Source organism: Chanos chanos, chromosome 8 (genome assembly GCF_902362185.1).
Source record: "Chanos chanos chromosome 8, fChaCha1.1, whole genome shotgun sequence".
In the NCBI taxonomy this organism is placed as follows: Eukaryota; Metazoa; Chordata; class Actinopteri; order Gonorynchiformes; family Chanidae; genus Chanos; species Chanos chanos.
In genome coordinates, this window is record NC_044502.1 from 15,300,980 (window position 1) to 15,323,226 (window position 22,247).

At 42.1% G+C, this 22,247-nt stretch overlaps 1 protein-coding gene across 1 annotated transcript in view; it reads right to left on the reverse strand.

The window, feature by feature from the left end:
* The window catches only part of l3mbtl3 (L3MBTL histone methyl-lysine binding protein 3), a 38,264-nt gene that overhangs the window by 11,405 nt on the left and 4,612 nt on the right, over positions 1-22,247 (reverse strand). The window contains exons 5-15 of the mRNA XM_030782902.1: positions 22,125-22,209; positions 20,104-20,198; positions 19,379-19,483; positions 18,968-19,103; positions 17,968-18,059; positions 8,204-8,355; positions 5,712-5,788; positions 5,282-5,367; positions 5,010-5,120; positions 1,464-1,578; positions 135-237 (exon numbers count right to left, since the gene is read on the reverse strand). Of these exons, the coding sequence (XP_030638762.1) occupies positions 135-237; positions 1,464-1,578; positions 5,010-5,120; positions 5,282-5,367; positions 5,712-5,788; positions 8,204-8,355; positions 17,968-18,059; positions 18,968-19,103; positions 19,379-19,483; positions 20,104-20,198; positions 22,125-22,209 (1,157 nt within the window). The remainder of the gene's footprint in view (positions 1-134; positions 238-1,463; positions 1,579-5,009; positions 5,121-5,281; positions 5,368-5,711; positions 5,789-8,203; positions 8,356-17,967; positions 18,060-18,967; positions 19,104-19,378; positions 19,484-20,103; positions 20,199-22,124; positions 22,210-22,247) is intronic.

The window sequence follows — 22,247 nt, forward strand, 5'->3', positions numbered from 1 at the left end:
GGAGTTACGGTGTTAAAGAGACTGGATTGGAAGATGGTGGGATTTGGGTGGAGCGTTAGGCGTGATTAAGGCGGTAGCTTTGAGAGACGGTTATGTTGTGGGAGTGGCCATCCAGGGGAGGGGCCATGACGTACCTGTGGTGGCCAGAGTACCGTGCCCCTTTAATGTGGCCCACTCCTTTACACCCCGGCGTGGGACAGCCTGTCTGCTCTGACGACTCAAACACCTCCTGAGGATCTGAGACGGGACACAGAAGACACTCATCTGACCATCAGAACATCCCAATATCTGCTGTGACTACACGCATACAGCAACACACTCACACGAGCGCACACGTTTCACTCACATAACACGCCTGCTGTGATCAGAGAGCAGACGTGAAGATTTTTCTAAAAGCCAGAGGAACAGAAAATACTACAGAAAAAAATGGAAAGTACGCGTAGGGGTGATATTAATTTGTATATCACACTGAAGAACAAACAGATTACATAAGAACAAATCAGTGTAGAATACATTAAAATAAAGAACAACAACGCAACAGAGACTAGGATAAAACAGAGCAGAATGCAACAGAATAGAATAGAATAGAATAGAATAGAATAGAATAGAATAGAATAGAAATTTGTGTGACAGCTGACATTCACGTCATATCTTTTAAATACAACAATGGAAACAGTTTCCTCAGTGTGGTCAACCAGTGGGGTACAACATGTTGGACAGGAGCTCTTTCTCATTCTTTCTTTCTCTCTTTCCTTCTCTCTCTCTCTGTTTTAGAGACACAGTCAAGGCCTGTTACCATGGACACCATTACGGAGAGAAAAATTAGCAGGAACCGAAGCAGAAGACAGAGAAGTTCATTTTTGTCGGGGTAAGTTGAGGATATTGACTAGTGTGAAGTCTGGATGGCTAAAACAGCTTTCTTTAAGTCTTCTACCCTTTCACTACAACCTGCTCTGTCTCCATCTCCCTCCACAGTCCACACCACAGCCACAGACAGCCACCCAGTTACTGAATGTATGTAATCAGGGCTATGAGAGAGGTAGACTGTGGGTTGTTTCTGTCTGTGTGACTAGGTATTTAGAGAGAGAGAATTCAGTGTTTAAAAACAGAGAGAGTGAGAGTGAGCGTGTGTCTGAGAGAGAGAGAGAGGGGGGGGCAGAGAGAGAGAGAGAGAGAGAGAGAGAGAGAGAGGGAGGGAGGAATGTGATGAGATGAGATGAGCTGAGATGAGTGATAGAAGGTGCAGACTGTTGATTCTGTATCTATGTATTTGTGCTTGACATTGTGTGTGTGTGTGTGTGTGTGTGCGTGTGCCTGTGCGTGTTTACAGAGAGAGCAGACAAGTGTTAACATATCCTTTCACTGATAGGGAGATAGTGACTGGTGACTGGGTGTGTGTGTCTGTGTTTAGAGAGCGAGGGAAAGAGAGAGAGAAGTGTCATGTGAAATTTGGATCCACTCACTGATAGGCGGTTGCAAAGGGTGTCCTGTTTTGGCGCACCATCCAGCGGGGTGGATATCCGGACTGTCCGTGTCCACCCAGTAATCATACTCATCCGGCCAGCCGTCAAAATGGATCTGAACCAGAGAAAAGAAATGAAAAAAAAAAAGGTCTGTTATTCTCACACATGCAACAGAGACAACAACAACGACCAGAACAATACAAACGTTAAATGATAAAATCCATCACCTGCATAAGAAAAACCCACAGATCTTTTGGAAAGTCTCCCTGAAAAATCTGCAATTTTTTTATGTTTAGTTCATTTTACTGCACATCCTCTATGAAAAAACATTGTCCAAAATCTGATAAACAGGGCTGCCGCTTAATGAGCACTGATTTGAGATGGTCTCTAACATAAGGTTAGAAAATGACTTTAAAATTGGATCTAAAACAGCTCTGTGAAGTATACATCAGGGTGTGCTCTGCAGGTCTCGTACTGGGAATCCTTCATAACATAGAATGAAGAGAACCCAGTCATCAATCAGGCCAACCCTGGCTGCGTTTTAAGCCGGCCAATGCTATTTAGTAGATAAAAAGCCCTGCGATTTCATCTCCACTGATTAGCTAAGTGCTTTGTTTCTTTGAAATGGCCATTTAGCTGGGCTTTGATTTAAAAAAGGAGCATAAATCAGGTCTGAGAGCTAAGATTCAGACTGACTGGCACACAGACACGGGCTCGGTGGGAACTTCACAATCTCACACACCCTCTGTCAAACACAATGTTAAAAGTGACATCACGAGTATTGATGTGCCCGCCCAGATGGGACAGTCCGCTCCGATTCTGTGTGTGTGTGTGTGTGTGTGTGTGTTAGACATACTCAATAGCCATCTCATCTGGCTCTTTCTCTCTTTCTTTTCTCTCTCTGTCTCCCCTACCCCACCATTTTCTCTACCTCTTTCTTTCACCGTTCTCTTTTCACCCAAACTCGTTATGTTCTTTTAATACCCATCTTTCCTTTTGTCTGTTTTCCTATTTCACTGTTTGTCTCACTCCCCCATCTCCTCCCCCCCCCCCTTCTCCCTCCTCCTCTCCCTCTCTATGTCTCTCTCTCTCTCCCCTCACAATCTTCCTCTGCCTTTGTTCTTTATGAGGAGTCATCAAAGGAGGCGAGGAGAGCAGGGAGTTATGGGACGTGAGACTTGCCTCTCAGACGGAGGGCTCTGACTGGGCTGACGGCTGACACCGTCGTTGCAGTGGGTGTTTTCACACCAATAGACTGTGATTACACTCTCAGATATAAACTCGTCTAGACTGTAAACACTGAGCTTGATCAAACCACAGAGACTCCAAAGACACTCAACACTGATCAAAAGAACGCCCGAAATCGCAGAACCCAATGGATGTTGTTAAAACTACCCTAAACAGCTGGAGAAGAAGGCACAGATGATGGTAGAGTATTTACACATCCACGTAAAGATGCAAATGTATGACAGCCAAACTCTGGCCGTTTGGAAATGCTTTCACAGTTATACGCACCGGCGGATGCGAGACAGTGGATAGGGGAGCAGACAGTGTTGTGTATGGGACAGCTGGTACATGTATCACAGTGAAGGACATGATTGGTGGAGTGTGTGAGTGTAAGAGTGTGTGTTTGTATACATGTGTATGCATTTTATTTGTGTGTGTGTGCGTTTGTGTATGTGCATATGTGTGCATGTGTGTTTATGTGCGTATGTGCACGTGGTGTGGGTGTGGGTGTGTGTGTGTGGGGGGGGGGGGGGGGGGCATGTGTGTGTGCATGTCTGTATATGCATGTGTTTGTGTGTATATGTGTGTATGTGCGTGCGTGTGTGTGTGTGTGTGTGTATGCATGTGTTTATGTATGCAAGTGTGTGTGTGTGTTTATATACACGTGTGTCTGTGTGTATATATGTGCATGTGTGTATATGCATGTATGTGTGTATATATGTATATGTGTGTGTGATTACACATGATGTGCTATACATGACAAGCTGAGGGACCATTCTGAGAGAGAGAGTGGATGTGATAGAGTAAACACTCTTAATGCAGTAATACTGAGAGAGGGGTGGAGGAGAGAGGGGTACAGGACAAATCTCCAAGGTGAACGCTAATGGGGGGATTACCGTGAGGAGAAAGAAAGGACAAGGAGGAGGGGATGAACAGATGGATGGATGGATTCATAAAAGAGGATGTCATGGAAGATCAGTGCTGACAGAGATTGACAAACCCATTAGAAGTATTGCGACAGGGGAGAGATGAAGAGGGAGAAGTGACGCTTTCTCTAATGACCTTAATCAATGCTGCCCCCTGGAGAGGAACACCTGCACCCACAGCAAAGAAGACACACACACACACACACACACACACACTCACTCACTCACACACTCACACACTCACTCACTCACTCACTCACTCACTCACTCACTCACACACACACACACACACTCAACACCATGGTGCTAATGTCATTCTTCTTCCACAACACACTGTCTGGAACAGTGCACCTGATGTAACAAGTATGTTTATTTATATACACACACCCCTTTTCACTTCTTTTTTACCCAGTAGGAAATGTCCAGTTATCTGTCCTCTTCTAACAAAGCACTCTGTGTAAGTGAGTGAAGCTAACACACTCTGCCTGCAAATCGAACCTTATTGATTTATTTACTTATTTATGTGGCAGGCGATTTCTTATGACATTAAAAGCAGAGGATAGTGAGAAGGACTGATACAGTTCTCTATTTTATTTGATATGTATGTCTGTTTTCCCCAAGTCTCCTAAACAAATTGACACGCATGAACAAACACACACACACACACATTTATAGATTTATACAAACACATAAATGAATGCAGGCACACTCTCACTCATACACACACACACACACACACACACACACACTCAACCTGCTGTACTGTCAGTATCAACATCATTGCCATATCTCAGGTCCCCGGAGAAAGCAAACATAAAAGATTCAAAGGAGAGATGCAGCTTACAGATGACAAATGTGCCTCGCAGCTGAAGGGAATGAAAAGGCAAGGTGAACACAACTGATAAACCTCTCACAGGATCACAGCCAATAGCCTCGCAGATATGGCCATATCTGCTTCTGACATCATAATAAGTAGCACAATCTACAGCCAATCAGTGGCTGCACTGCTATAGTCCATTCTCCACTCATATAAAAAGCTAAGAAAAGGCCACAATAAATCAAATATTACAATCCTGAAGTACAATGAGAACACATTTCCTATAAACAGAGATGAAATAGGAACTGGGGGGAAGACTGGAAATTGTAGAATATTGTGTGAGCTGTTTTGAATGTAAAATAAAAAAGCAAAACAAACAAAAAAACCCCAGAAAAAAATAACGATACCATACAGGCACTTAATGATACATATGATGCCTAAAAATTCTCTGACATCATTATTCTGAGCGTGTATGCGCGCGCGCGCACACACGCGCACACACGCGCACACACACACACACACACACACACACACACACACACACACACACACACACACACACACACATGGTCTGACCTGAATCCTGTGGTCATCTGTATCAGCCACTGTGGCAACTCTGATCAGCATGGGATTCCTCTTATCAACCGCCTCAAGCTTCATATTCACCTGGAAACTGTGAGGAGGTTTCTGTGTGTGTGTGTGTGTGTGTGTGTGTGTGTGTGTGTGTGTTTGTAGGAGGGCACAGGGTGGAGGTGAAGAGAAAGACCATGACTTGTCAGAAACACAGCTCGGTTTGCAGCAGAATGTTCTGGAGAATGTCAAACAGGCTGAGACACTAATGGCCTCACCACTTTAAATGCTCTGGCAGGTGCTGGTGAGGAGTTGGTTTCTTCTAGATACTTCTGCCAGGAGAAGTTCTTTGCATCAGGGTAGCCTGGAGAAAAAAATGAGGAGAATTCAGTCTTATTGTATGTGTGTGTGTGTGTGTGTTTGCCTACACGTATGTGTATCATTATCTTTCAGTGGCGGTGATTTGATTCCTCTCCGGCTTTTTTTTCTGGCTCCAAAAATCTGTGTCTAATAAGACAAAATGTTGTAGGAATCATGTTTGTAGTTTGAATTCAGTCCAGTACCCTGTCCATATCTGGTATCCTGCATCAAATTAAAATGCTTTTGATGCTCGCTTGAACCATATGGAATGTTTATCTGTGTGGAAAAACTGAGCCACTCTGGCAAAATTTCAAATTTATTATGAGAATCTAATGGTGACATCATCACCTGGAGGCGTGGTCAGGGTCTTGCCATTCTCCTGACACCAACCAATCGGATGGATGTATGGGCTAGTAGCATCACACCTACATAAACAGAACATGTAACGTTAAAAAATATCTACAGTACAGCAGTTATAAACTAGGTTAACTGTAATACACTGCTACATTTGTATCATTTGCAGATGGTTCAATTTATTGAGTCTACCCTATGCAAAAATTTGTAATTTACGCCAAGCTAGTCAACGGTCTTTGTTACAGACTCTTCACTTGCTAGCAACATGCCCATTTTACAGTCTTCACTGCACTTGACCCGGGGATAATAACTAGTGATTCATCTTGCCTAAAAATCATGCTTTTTCAGCTGTGGATCTAGCCAAGAGCTCTGACGATCAGACGATTTGTCTACTGGACAGGCATGTTGGTGCTGGATTAGAGCATAAACATGCTACGAGAAACAGGGGAGAGCGGGAGAGAGCGTGAGAGAGGGGGGAGGGGGAAGAGAGAGAATAAAAGAGAGAGAGAGGAATGTGAAAAGGGGGGGGAGTGAGAGTGAGTGAGAGAGATGAGAGAGAGAGAGAAAGAGAGAGAGAGAGGAGAGAGAGAGAGGAGAGAGAGAAAGAGAGAGAGAGAGAAAGAGAAAGAGAGAGGAGAGAGAGAGAGGAGAGAGAGAAAGAGAGAGAGAGAGAGAGAGAGAGAGAGAGTGAGAGAGATTAAGTGACACTGGCCTAAAGGAATTTAAGCTGTGTAAGAGTAAAACAGGAAAGAGAGATTCTGGATTCAGGCATTGTGTTTCTAACCGATTACACATGTAGGCTTGGTAATGCAGTGTGTTATAAAACAAACGCCTGGATAAATCGCGTCCTGTTGGGGCTGGGATAAACCGCCTCAGATGGGCAGTCAACATGTTCACTGACCATTCACAACTGGGCAGCTGTTTATGAGTGAATACCATTTAAAAGTCAAATCTACTGCCAGGAGCGCCAACCCAGCCATGTCAAACTAAACCCACTGCCAGTGAACCAAACACGGTTCACTCTATAAGACTAACACAGAGTCACTGAAAAGCTACAGTGAATATTTTGCGTTAGACGACCCATTTTTACTTTAACTTTTTCTGTAGGCCGTGGTGAGTTTAGGCGAGGATTTTTTGCTGAATAGCGGTTACCATGGTGGGTTGTCTGGATGTGGGTTTGATGGGCAGGTGGCTTATGTAAAGAAGACGCCAGGCAGACGCTTACACTAGTGAGGGGAGCGGTTTGATCAATCAGGAAACAGGACAGTTTCCATTGTGCTCTCTCTCTCTCTTGCTCAGGGCATACACCTGTTTCAGACTGTATGATCTGAACCCGCCAGATACACAGTGAAAGAAGAAAAAGAGAGAGGGAGAGAGAGAGGGAGAGAGAGAGAGAGACAGAGAGGGAACGAGAGAGAGAGGGGAAGTGAAGTGAAGTGAGAAAAAGACAGAAGGACGAGAAAATTGAGTGAGAGAAATGTAAAAAGAGGATGAATTGAGAAAGAGTGAAAGCTCAAGAAAGTGGCAGAGAGAGAGAGAGAGAGAGAGAGAGAGAGAGAGTGTAGTGGGGGTGTTGTTGCTCTCTAAGGTAGTGCCCCGCTCTTCATTTATTGATGAGTATTCATAATTCAGCCCAACACTCAGATCAGACTGAGCACTCATAGCTCAGAGTGAGGTCAGTGGAGCCCTCACGCTACACAACATGCAAACACACTTCAGCCAGAGCTCTTTAAACACCACACACTGCAAACACACACACACCCCACACACACATATACACTCTCCTTCTCTGTCTTTCCCTCTCTCTCTCACACACACACTCTCTCTCTCTCTCACACACACACACAAACGCACACATATACATACACTCTCTCTCTCTCTCTCTTTCTCACACACACACACACTGCTGCCAGAGCACAGCACAAATACAAACACACACACAAAGATATAAACACACTTACACACTTATTCACACACACACACACACTTCAGTTTAGGCAGAGAACAACACGATTGACCCACATACCAAAGCTTACAGCTAGAGCAATCGAGAGAAGAGGAGAGTTCAGCTGAAGTATGACTGGAGAGTGTTTTACATAAAGAGGCTCTGATGATAACTTAATTTAACCATATAATAACGATATTAATGGATCCTGACTCATCTCTCAGTGACTGCTCACAGTATGTTAGATTTGCTCTGTTTCTTTTAAAACAATTTCACAATTAATTGAAGTGATTCTATAGCACCATCTAGAGTCAGGTACTGAGAAAGAAGATGACAATCAAAACATGGACAAAGCTGCTGATATCTATCTATCTATCTATCTGCTTGTCTTTTAGACTATCCCTCCATGCACACATACACACACACACACACACAATGAAGTGTTTGACCTCAGAGAACTGTAAGCAAAGTGTATGATATTTTCACCAGACATTAGAAAGAACATGAAAAATACTACAGGCAACTTTTAGTTGGACAATACCAATAGTCATAGCTCTCATCCCAGTTGTCAAAGTGCACTAGAAACCGGCTGTCGACCATGTCAGTCACCGTGGCAACACAGATGAATGAGGGGTTCTTCTTATCCACAGCCTCCAACTTCATTCCGATGCGGAAACCCAGAGGGGTCACAGTCTGTGACAAAAACACATGCGTGCAGGCACACACACACACACACACACACAAACACACACACAAAAACACACTTTTTTTTCCAAGTCCTCTTCTCACCAATAGTTGTTTTAACAAATAAAAGCATTGTTTAAAATACTAATATATAATGATGAGAAGCAAATATTGTCTTTAGCAGAATATTGCCTCTACTTAAGTGCAGAAAACCAGAAAATTATGTTTTGTCTTTTCGTTACTCGTCTATGCTCCACTTTTTAAACTTTTTTTTACACAGGTTTGTAATTTCTAATTACATATAATAGGAATACAACCATCATTAACACTCAGACAGAAATAGCCAGTTGTCCAGCACTCAAACATCATCAAAAGAAGGCCCCTTTCACAGCTTAAATCAGCCACTGAACTAGGATTCCTGGACTTGGTGGAAAACAAATACCAGACAGTATGCTAGCAGAAATGAATGCATAAGTATGCACAATCCTAACTACTGCTGTTGACGAATATTCTAAATTCGATTATATAATCGAATTGTAAAAAAACAAAACAAAACAAAACAAAACAAAAAAAGCTTTCTTTGATCGAAAATGAGATGTAGGTCATGCTGAAACGAGCGAATAATTCAACAACAACCTTATGGTAATGATGGCAGAGAGTTCACAACCTAACTGAGAGAGTGATTTGCACTCCGAGCAATCTAAAAAGCCCCGTTTGGAAATACCTCGGATTTTGGTGAGTAGGAGGAAAAATTGTGGAACCTCGAGATAAAGTTGTACGCAAGCTATGTAAGCAACAGTTGGCCTACCATTCCAGCACTAGCAACCTGAGGGCACATCACGAAAATATGCACCTAGATGAGCATTGCCTGATGTCCGGAACTCTCCCCAGACAGCTACATCTCAACTCATATTTTACTCTGCCTGCCGCAAGCTCGCTGTCTGCAGCACGACAAGAGGCTTGCACGAAGCTTACGAAACTTACTTCGTTCATATGCAAGGACATGAAGCCTATCAGTACGGATGATGGGACGGGCTTCAGAGAGTTCTGTCAAGAATTGGAGCCAAGGTACTGTATCCGTATCCTACATAGTGCGCAAAAATAGATAGTCGAATCGTTGGAACCTATGTGCTTTTTAAGAAGGAATGATTGAACGTCATTTTTGGCCAATTTTGACAGCGCTAATCCCAACCACCAACATAACTGAAAGCGACAAACTATAAATATAGGCCTAAGCAGCAGTGATGACAGAGATGCTAGGCTACAAAACACAATATGCAAATCAGAAAAAGCTAACAGTGTTGGCAGTCAGACACCAGAGATCCATGAGAGAAGCAGAGGCCAAAAGAAAAAAAGCCCTCTTCTCCAAAGAACAATCCAAAGGCATACTCTGTGTTGCTGAGCAATCAAACACCTACCACAGAACCAACAAGAGCCAGAACTGGAACTGTATTGGAGGAGCATATGGGACAAAGACTGCCCATATGCACCAGTGCTCAGTGACTAAGAGACCTGAGAATAGAGTGTGGCAATCTCCCAGAGCAGGAACCAGTCATCGTCACAACAGCAGATGTCCAACAACAGGTCAAAGGCATGACGAGCTAGGCAACACCAGGGTGTGACGTGATCCAGTCCTATTGGCTACAGAGACTAACAAGTCTTCATACCTGCCTAACAACACAAATAAACCAGCTGCTAGCAACATGCTCCCACTCTGACCAGCTAACGCAAGGTCGGACAGTATGGGTCAAGGGACCAGCACCATTCAACTGCTGACCAGTCACCAGCCTTTACATAACATGGAAGCTCCTGTCAGACATCATAGCAGTCAAATTGAATGAAAATGTGAGTACATGAACACTACCTCAAAGCAACACCTGAGCTTCAAAACACCATCTACTGGTTGACAGAGCTGTCCATCAAGACTCCAAAACTGTGCAGACCAACCTGAACATTGCCTGGATTCAATGAGCACTGTGGACTCAATGCCATAGCAAAGCAGATACTTGTCTGCCTAGCGCTTTACACAGTCAAAAAGACACTAAGAAACTTCATTAAGAACTCAGTGGGCCTCTGGAGAACAATACCAGAATCAAACTCAAAGACGGTTGCCCAGGCGACCACCCAGTGTGGTAAATACCAGGGAGATGCACTATCCCTACTGCAATGCTGCGTAGATTTGAACCACCTCGGTCTGATCTTCACTAAGAGTGGAGCTATCATCAACTACCTCCTGTATATGGATTATACTGAGCTGTATGCAAAGACTGAAAGAGACACTGACCCGGTGATCTACCTGATCACAATCTACAACAAGTTGGGACGTTGGGACATTATTCAAACTAGAGATGATACTAAAAAGAGGGAAAATGATCAGGATAGGAGGAGTTGAACAACCACAAAGCCACCTAACAGACATGTTAGCAGGACAGCTCCAAATATCTGAGGATTCTCCAATCACATGGGAACCATGACGTGGAAACAGGAAAGACGGCAACATCTATCTCCACAGAGTAAGGTCCTGAAGAGCCAGCTGACTGGGAATAACAAGATCAAAGCTATCAGAACATACATCCTGTCAGTCAGCAGATGCCTGGCCAGCACAATAAGCTTGCCAAGAGAGGAAATGGAAGCTGCCAATATCATGACCCAAAAACTCCTCACAATGTTCAGACCACTCCATCAAAAGTTCAACATTTATAGGCTGTGCATCAGTCACAAGGCAGTGAGAAAGGGCCTAGAGAGTCTCAAGTCCACTGTCCAGAGTGAGACCTGAGAGGGTTCCCACTCTTTTCTTGAGATCATTTTCCAGGACTTTTCCAGGATATTTTCAGTGATGATCTAGCTGGTATCGCAGACAGGGACTGCGTCATACACTAATATGTTCCTCTCTGTGGAAGTCTGATTTAAAAGACGTGCAGTCTATGGCTATAACTTATCTTTGAAATCATCTTTTACATGCTTAGAAATGATGACAAAGTGATCATAGAACAATGCAAACACACCTGCAGATCTACAGCTTTATTAGTATAACCAAGTTACAACGATGGTTCATGCAACTCTCACCTCAGCTTTCTCTTTTCTCTCTTACTTTCCCCCCGGTCTCTTTCTCTAAAAAATAAAAATTAGGCTCAGTAGAAAATACAGAGCCAGCAAAAGTATCTGGTACCTGCCTTACTCAAATAAATAAATAAATAAATAAATGATAATCAGGAAGATCAGTGTACAGCCTAACATAAATTGGCCTAAATAGAACTGAATAACATCAACATGTCCTTGGCCACAAACGCTCATTTTTAAGTAACTCAAAATATAACTGCTGTATCATGGATATTCATCCCGCAAAAGTGGTCAGCATAAAATAAAACAAATGTCAAATTCAAATAAAAATGTTCCTCATTGAGCTTAGTGTAGTCTCTTGACACTCTCTTGCAGGTTTTCCAGAGTTTTTGCTAGAGGTGCCAGCTCTTCTCTGTAAGCCCTTTTCTCTGTAAGAGTTTTGCGCCAGGCATTTGATTTTGATAGTAATGTGAAGTAATGTTTTTTCTCTGCCTTGACTGCCATTTCGTCTGCCTCTTTCTGCATCGTCTCAATGCTGGAGCTGTAACAATTCCAAATGTTGCTGTACAATTAACTGTCTCAGAAATAATTGCGATTAACAATATAATTGTCTCTTTCAAACAAATTAAAGTTTTGAATGATTCCCAGGATACATCTTTTGGCTATTTCACCGTTATGTGACCCGAATAATGTAATAACACAAATGTACAGCCTATGAGTAGCTAAACTCTGTTTGGCTTCAAGACTCCCCACATTTTGACAGGACCAACGGGACAGGGTCAGGGTCACCAAATGAAAACTCCAGTGAAAACCAGTTTAATGATATGGGCATTTCTCAAAGGTACAACACTGCGTCTCACGAAACTGCCCAATTCTGTTTGGATTTTTAACATTCGAAAGCCGACTTGACTTCGCAACTGTAAATCAATGCGGGCTGGGCATACTTTGATAGGATAGCCACTGTTCTGTCGAGCTCCGTGATGCACGCGAGCATTGGAAACATGTTCGATACTACCACTCAGGTAACAAAGGCAAAGGCTGCTAAAAAAGCAACACACATTGGAGGATACACTTTTAAAAGGAGAGAGAGAAATTTCCTCGAGACAGCGACAAAGCAAAAAAGATTACCGAGAGGGTAACTGAATTAATCGATTTGGATGACCAGCCCGTGTGGTAGAGAATACAGAGGTGCGTTCAAATTCGGCAAATTGAGGTGAACGTTCCAGGCGAACGGGTTTTCTTTTAACTTCTAGGCCAGCACTCCGACGACATTAATCCTCAAGGCTACAAAAAACAACGAAGGTATCATTTCAAAATTAAAACACCTAACGCTCTAGCTGCATGTGATGTATGCGAGTTAGCCTAAACTAACGACCACGGAGAGCAATACAGTCGCTTAACTGACGCTAAGGATTGATAACGAGAGCATACAGAAAAAAAGGCTTTCAGAAAAAGTATCAACGTAACGGACAGTTAGACAACTTAACCACTTGAATTATTGTAAGATTGAATAAAAATCGAACACTTACGTATATGTTCTGGTATAACTCCCGCAGTCCGCCTTACCCTCTCGACACTACATTTCAGACACTGCTCTACCGGGGCTTCACAAGAAGGTTTTGTAAAATAAAAAAAAAAAATAATTTAAACAAAAAAAGTTAAGGAACAGCTTGGCCGCAGGCAATTTCTTTCTTTATGAATTTGCCATTCAATTGTCAAGCATATACACTAACTTTAATGTACTTGAAATGTGCACTGTGCAGCTGTATTACCCAGGAAAATACAAGTATGGGATCGGGACTTGGTATCGGCAGATACTCAATACTATTGAATGACTCGGATCGGGATCGGGGGCAAAAAAACCTTGATCGTGACATCCATACCTAAGATGCTATGGATTTACATGTAATTTAGACTCCATTTTCTCATGATAACGTGTTACTTTTCTTTGTTTTCTCCAGATCTCGACTTATCTGTGTCATTATCACGAAATAATTGATAACGACATGATTGATTCGAAATCTCAAGAAAACTTGTTACCTTGTCCTGCACCACTCTAGCGAGGTTCTCCTCGGGTATCCCTCAGTGCAGCATAGAACGGTTCGTCCATTTCTACAAGTTTGAGAGAGAGAGTGCTGCAGTGTGCAATGACTGAGGGGGCATTTGAAATTTGCAAGGGAGCAAACGTGTACATTATGATTAGGCTTAGGGCTTGGCGATATAGCTGGAAAAATGATCACGATAAAATGTTCCCTTTCAGTCCATATCGATAATTACTGATCATTTTTAATGACATACTTTGATTGATTACAGGAGAAAAGAGACTGAATTTAAGCGCTTTATTTTGCATTGTGTATTGGGCCACACTGAGGGGAAAAATTCTGAGATTTCCAGAATATGGTCGTAGTCGTAATTGAGAAAAAACGTTGTAATTTAATGAGAACAGTCATAATATTTCAAGAGAGGGGTCGTAATATTACAGGAATACAGTCGTAATTTTACAAAAAATCAAAATTTATGAGAATAAAATCGTAACAAAAGAGGCAGTTTCTTCCAAGTCCGTGTGGTTCTTTCTTCGGAACAGACAGACCGTTTCTTGCACAATCTTTTCAAAGTCCTGATGCTTATGATAATGTGGTGCTGATGTGCCAAAAGATGAAGTATTTTGTTATTTGTGAAACCTATACCAAAGTACAACTTCACAAGATTTCCTCATTTTCCGCATTTTAAAGCAGGCGGCAAACTGTTCTTCTGACATTTCCCCTCCAAAGTAACACGTTACCAAAAGTGACGGCATTTTCTCGTTAAATTACGAATTTCTTCTCTCAATATTATGACTTTTTCTTGTAAAATTACGACTTTATTCTCGTAATGTTATACGTTTATTCTCATTCATTCATTTTCATAATCACCTATCCTAATTAGACTTGAAGTGCTGGAGCCTACCCTAGCGCTCATTGGGCAAAAGGCGGGGAGACACCCTGGACAGGTCGCCAGTCCGTTGCAGTTACAATGTCACACAGACAAAAACAATCACACCTCAGTGTGGCCCCTATACTCCGTTGTAAATTTTAATTTAACCAGCTTACTTTTATCAACTATTTCCGCACCGTCTGCACTTATTTCCTATCTCCACGCGGCTTCTGTTGGTAGCAACAAATGTCGATGGTGCAACTGAACAATACACCTGTTAAAAGATTGGCTGTTCGCGTGTCACTCTATGTACACTCCATTATCAAGGCGGGATACGCTTGGGGTTTGTCCATGCAGCCGAACTTTGCGTATTCGTTACGTGCTTTCCTGGCGGTTTGCATTTAATGCATACAAGTGAAACTATCGAACATTCAGTCGAACGGATTTCTTGTTGGTATTGATGAAGTGTGTATAGCGGTACACATCGTTGTCGTTTTATCTCCCAAGCTTAAGGCTACAGTTAAAACTGAGGGAGCAACAATTTTACCTGAAGGGGCGCCGGCCCTGGACCGCTGACTTGTACCTGCTCCTTCTCCTGCAATTGCTTACACTGAACGACAAACAGCAAAGCACAGGCCAGTTGACTATTATTTTGTTATCACGGGAAAACAGTCAAAATCGCGAGAAAACAAAGAAAAATAAAACGTTATCACGGGAAGACGGAATCTAAATTAAATATAAATTCACGGCATCTTAGGCTGTGCATATGACCATGCTTTGACCGATCTCATAAAAAAAAATGCTTTTACCGCAGTTCAACAAAGAAACCGTGATCACGTCAAAAATCGCGGTTAAACAATTATGAAATAATTGTAACAGGCCCACTCAGTGCTTTGCATTATTCTTTGCTGTTTTGCTTTGAATTTGGCCTTTCTTTTCTTCTCACTAACAGGTTGGTCTTTTTTCTTCTTTTCATCCTCCAGGTACTGCACATCCCTCACCCTTGCTCCTTTGAAGTGTTGAATGAGGTCTTTTGGCAAGGCTTCATCTACTGCATGCTCAGCCATTACATCCTGGACCAAGAAGGGTTCTCTTGATTTTCTCCTAAAGCTTCTCTGCTTGAGTGTGTCCCATAAACTCGGAATCAAAATATTGCACAGCTACGTTCCCTTTACGTTCACTCCTGTACCACACAACAACATCAATCTGTTCTTTCTGCGTCACTTTATTTAGGCATTCATCAGAAGACACTACATAGCACTGCGCTTTTCTTATATCTTTGATCAGCTTCTCTTTGAAATATGGACACGAGTCTAAATATACAAGGTAAGCCAATTTTTTTGCACGACTTGAAAACCGTTTGGCAGTCTCACTGTCTGGGCACTTCTGACCAACAATGACTGTTATATCAGAGCTGGAGATGAATGATTAGTGTGACATGACCATCTTGATTACCCAGCGAATCTCTGCTTCAAGCATGGCTTGGCTTGAAAAAAAATACTGAGCTGCCTTGTAATCCTGTGCTTTTTCCCTGTTCTCTTGTACTGGACACTTGTAATGCTGTGCTTCCATGACTGCCACTTACAGTGGCTGTTTGTGGCTCTTGGTTTGTTGGACAGCTAGTTTCCTCTCCTGTGTCTTTTGAAGGTGTCACCCTCATGAAATGTGTTATCCGTCTCTCACTGTTTAATTGTCCAGCAACTCTGACGTGGCCTTGCCCTCATGCATGACTCTCGAGTGCTGAGGTGCCCAGATTACCAACATCAAAAGACTTCTTGCAAAACTTGCAACATGCCCTATGCACATCTCCTGATACTTCCCCTACCCAGTCCCTGAACTGGCAGTCTTCTTTCCACTCATTCTTGAACTTGCACTGTCTTCCTGACATTCTGTCACTCACTCCTGTAATTAGAGTATTAGAGTACAAGTGTTATAGAAACATTTCAGCAAACAGGCATAACCTTTAGATGTTTTCATGTCACTACTATTACTACTATCCCCTCTCACTGTTTTTTTTTTTTTTTTTTTTTCCTTCCCTTGTTTTAACACTGTTTTAATATTGTTTGGGGGGCTCTGATTGATAGCCTAGTGGTTCTTTCTAAAGGAAAACAGGAGAACGTTGAGATAATTTTCCAGGACAACACAAGATTTTCCAGGACATTTTACTTTTTCTTTCATTTTCCATGTATTTTCCATGACTAGAAATTTGGTCAACTGTTTTCCAGGATGCGTGGGAGCCCTGCTTGAAACAACAGGTGTATCCAAGCAATGGCCCTCACAGGTAAGTTGCTCAGGTAAAGCCTCACACCGATAGGGAATGTAGATAATGTGGATGCAGAGGAGGTGCCACAGCAAGATGAGCTCCCCAATGGAATGTACCACCAACAGAGGAGGCTGACATGGGGAAATCTTACTGATAGCTGGAAACCAGGACTGAAGGATAGCACAGAGGCACTTAATCATAGCAGCACAAGAACAACCACTGAGCACCACCAGACCAATTGCAAGCAGACCCAAAGTGCAGACTGTACAAAGAAGCCCCCGATACAATCCAGGACGTAATTGGCTGCAAGATGCAGATAGTAACAGCATACATTGAGAGACACAATCCAGTGGCAAGGATAATACATAGGAACACCTTCTGAGAATATAGGACGGACACTCCCAAGTCCAAGTCCAGGGCACCGCAGGAAGTGGTGGAAAACAACACCGCCAAGGCCTTTTGGGACTTCCAGGTCCAGACAGATAAAAAGGTAATGTCTAACCAACCAGATACAGTGATGACAGATAAGAAGGACACAACGGCAGAGGTGATAAGTGTGGCAATTCTAAGTGACAGTAACATCAAAAAGGAATACAAGCAGCTGGATGAATACTGGGGATTGAGGAAGGAGAGTGAAGGAGAGAATGATTACAATGAAAAGCAAGTTAAGCCCACAGGGCAAGGTAATCCCATTGGTGATAGGAGCACTTTGGGCTGTGACCCCTAAGGCGGAAGAGTGGCTCCAATACATTCCATCGATCAACAACAACAGTCTCTGTCCAGAGGAGCACAATCCTAGGAACAGCAAAAATATCACGCTGCATCCTCAAACTCCCCCAGCACCAGGCCTGTGGTAGGAGGCCCAAGTTCGAGGAGAATACCACCCACAGGAGATAAGAGTGAGACACAAATTTTAAATATAGGCTATGTGTGGAGAGAGAGAATTTACAGACAGAATACTTAAAAGAGACAGATGTACACATAAACTTTGTGCAGTCTGAGCATTCAGGTTTTATCCCTTTCTCTGCAGTAGTAAAACAACTGCACAGCATGTAGAGCAGCACGTTGAGAGGTTGAGCACTGACAGGCCTTACTGGCTCCATCTAGTGGCTTACAAGTACAATACACCGGCTGGGCTGTACTGAATAAATACAGGAGCCACTGAAAGAAAATGCTGGAAAAAAACCCCACACATTTAAAGTTTACCCTTTGACATACGCAACAAGAAAGACAAAACACACACACATCTTCACAGTTCACAATCTGCTGCTCTTTTACTTCTTAAACCCTGTGCCACAGAGTTTATAACAAGGAGAAGGTCCTGTCCTCCTGTCTAAATTCACAGTTCATCATCTAAGGTTTTTAGGTCTATGGCTTGTACTTACTGTATTCTGGTTCTCAAACAGGGCTTTGGGTGCAGCCTGGGCTTTGTTCATCTTTATGTAGGAGGGCCAGCTAAACTCCTCATCCTTCATACCTGGGCAGAGAAAAAAACATTATTGTTATTATTAGTAGTAGTAGTAGTTGTTGTTGTAGCAGTAGTTGTGTTATAGTTAATGTATATTTTTTATGATACATTGACTACAAAATTTCAGGCTGTACAGGCAAATGTTCAAAAGATTTTTTGATCTATCCACTGCGCTCGTATTTAAAGCATGTCAAATTCACACAAAAAGTAACATTACATGCAAACATGTGATTGGATTATATCATCATTCTCTCTAAGTCCATATCCAGAAATTTTACTGATTGCATTTTCAAAATATTTCAAAATATTCTTTATAAGCTGATTACATACTGTGTGTTAAATGTGAACTAATGTGAAGTGACCCATATATCACTTCGTGCACAAATATGCTTGAAGCAGCCTTTTCCTTTAAAGCGTAAAACAAACGCATGTTTGTTAACTGTTTGGAGCATGTTTAGAAACACAACCGAACGTGCTTTCAAAGCATCATATTCAGTAGTCAAACCACACTTCCTCTTCTGTTTACGCTGGACTATTACTGTGACACATTTCCTGCTTTTACTGTGACAGTACCGCCCCAAAGCACATGTCAATCAATGGCATGCAGAGAAAACGAGGACAGAATCAGAAACAACAAAAGAAAAGTTCAAAATGCTATCTAATAATCAAGAAACTAAGATGTAATCTATCATAATTCTTTGCATCTTAAAATTACAGTGTTTACTTGGTTTAGCATTGATTTAATCAGAAAACAACTTAAACTATGTTTGCTTTTGATGGGTAAATCTGGTGTGAACACACCTGAATATCTTATTTTCATCATTCACTTTATCAAAGTAAAACAAAAAACAAAACTTTTTTATAAAAGTTATACATTTAAGTTAGGTGTTTGATTGCCAACATATATTGCCACTCACCTTTGGGAGGATGTAGCTTATGTCCTGTTTTCTCACACCACCCCACAGGGTGAATATCAGGAGAGTTTGAATTTACCCAGAAGTCATAGCAATCTGAGTACTTGTCAAAGTGTAGTCTAATGCGGTGGCCTGAAACCTGAGAATAGATAAGGAATCAAGCTATATTCACCACAAGCCACTGCTGGCTGCCTGTCTCTTCACAGTTTTTGCAAAGTCACTGAATGCTGTTATCGGATATTTTTTTTATATAAATATCTCTCATTTGGTGTTCCTTACCAGGTTACTGGAATCGAAAAGTTATGACATAGGCTTGAAACAGAACAGGCATAAAAGGTCAAACCTGCTGGACTATGCAATTAAATCTGCAGCACTGAAACATCTTGATTTGTCTATTTTTTTTTTTTTCTTTACCTCAGCAACACTGAGGACACAGTACATTGATGGGTGTTCAGGATCCACGCCCTCCAGCTTCATCCCCACTCGAAATCCATTCTTATTCTGTGGGAGTGACTGATGCTGAATGAAAGGAAATGTAAACCGTTTTATTAGGGTTTTGATCAAACCAGCGCCACACGGCTAGCTAACATTTTTGCCGAAAGAGCAAAAGTATTTTGGTGGGACCTTTTGTTCAAGTAAAATGAAAAAACTTTTCCAAAATGCCAACAGTGTTACGTGTTATAGAGCCTGTTCATCATTCAAATCACTGAAACATGCTTTTCCTTTGTCTGAATCACTGTCTTCTGTTAACTAATTTCTCACCTTCAGCATGTCACATTAATAAACACGTTTTGTTCTATGGACATTTTAACACACAGAAATACTTACATAGCCTCATGAATATCTTCACATTTACCGAGATAGGTACATAGACAGATACATAAATAAATAAGTAAACAGACAGTGGAATGTGAGTTACTCTAGGTGACATGAAACTAGGGCTGTAGAGTCAAGAGTATTTAAAAGTTAAAACCCTTTAGAGACCAAAGCAGAGAGAAAAGTCTGTGTCTCCTACTGTAAAAAATTTTTGTTGAATTTAGCATGTTCCTTCAACAGATGCTGATCACCACAGAAAAAGCTAACTATCAAAAAGGACAAGACATGAAGGGCGGCCACGCACGCACACACCTCTCTCTCACCTCTTTAAAAAGTTTATTGGGAGCAGCGATGGCTTTCTCCTGTTCCAGATATGTTGCCCAGCACCAAGACTTTTTCTTTCCTCCATATGGAACCGCTGCACAGGAAAAAAACAAAACAAAACATTTACTTAAAGACAACAACACATGCACACAAATTCATTATTTACGACACTGACCAAACACACATAATCTGCCTATCACACTGACAAGGGCTCAGTGGGGCCTGGGATTCCTGTATTTGTGATGATGTTTGTTGTGGTGATGAGCGTTTCTCCTGTTAGATTATTCTGCGCTTTTGCTACGACACATTGACTGTTTTTGTTTCGTGCTGTTTTAATATGTGCACTTACAGACTGTTCGTGTCTAGGTTAGGTATATCATGCTTTCACTCACACCTTTTCACACACACATTCAACCTCTCTCTCTCTCTCCCTCTCTCTGTGCCCTGTCCCTTCTCTCCTGGACACAGTGCATCTCAGTCATCCTGTGTATGTGTTGAACACAACGTGTGAAACCATCCTGCATGACCGACAAGGTCTCCATAACAGGTGCATCATATGACAGGGACTGATGGCATGATAAGCTCTTTAGTCTGATCAAAACCTCTTCTGTATCATGTGCCCTGTCTTCAGTGTGCTTATACAAGTAAGTGAACACAAACCACTGTGAACAGCTGTGCTGAGAATCTTTGCGCTATTAACGACAAGGTCAGTTGAAAACGCGTACTGTAATGCGCTTACACAACACACTGTTGTGTGACCAGTTGTTTTGAGAATCTGTGTGCTAGGCTCCACTTCTCCTTTTGTTCATCACACTCAATTTTTTTTCTCTTAAGAGCGATGGTGTGCTATTTTATCTTTCTATCCCATCTAGAGAGACAAATTCCCAACACAACAGAAAAAAGCATTTTACAAGCTTTAAAAATGAAAACATATTCAAACTGAACTGCAAACGAGTCAGTTCAACCGCCTGCTTTTAAAAGTGCGTCTGCTGGCTACGGTAAGAACTACTTTTTGTGCTGCTTTAGATGGTGTTGTACTCTCGTGTACTGTTCTGTGCCCATATTGGATTTTATCCCTATCCAATTTAAGGCTAATACCTGATGACAACTGGTGAAGGTCCAACACGACATATGACTGCTACTGACCAATTCACGAACTCAATTCACCAAACCAAAAACCACACAGCTAGTCTGAGTAGTTTCAAGTTTCAAGTTTTATTGTCATTTACTAGATAACAATGTGGACATCACTATCAGTATTGAAATTCTTGGGCTCGGAGCCAGGTCAACCTGCACAATGTAAAGTATGAGTAGATGATAGAAGGAATAGATAAGATAATATAAAGAAATATATAAAAAGGAAATATATACGTGTGCAATAAATAGAGGACAGAAATGTAAAAATATAATATATAAATATATAAAATATAAAGTATACAGTTCTCTGGGTAAATTTGACTGCATACCATTGCTTGGGATTGCATGAACTAGGCCCATATATACTTGGGTCTGGTGCTGCAAAGAGCACAAACTGGCTGTGTTGTAGGAGTCAGCCAAACATGCTGCTCTTCGCATTATTGAATCTCGGCTACTCCTAGTGTCAGTGGGTCACATGTACGGTGGAGAGTGAATCTGATGGAAACAGCATTAACCTCCACACTCACTGCATTCTCATGGAGACGGCTGCCGCAGGTGAAATGAAACGGCCGCGTGGATTTCTGTATTTTAGAGGACGAAAGCGCCAGCGTTTGTCCACTCAGATGGAGAGGCAGTACTCGTGTCCCGCCCGCACTTACAAAAGTGCAGCAAATTTTTGATTCCAAACGACATGAAAAGGGGTTAAAAATTTAAGTAAAGAACTCGACAATCTATCGCCAGGGCAGCGTTTCGAATCAGCAACCGGAGGTCATGTCTCTCAGTGAAAAACTCGAGAGCCGTTATCAGTGGAATGATCAGAAAGCATGCTCTCTCTGCGTGCGATCTTTTAGGTGTCCCTCACAAGTCCCTATCTCTCACTCACTCTGTCTCAGCAGCGCAGCATCCCCCCTCCGTTTCCTCCGTCCTCTCTGACCTCCTCTCGTCATCTTCCTGTTGTCTTTCTCTTCCTGTTTACCACAAACAGAAAGTCGACCACCGCCGGGGA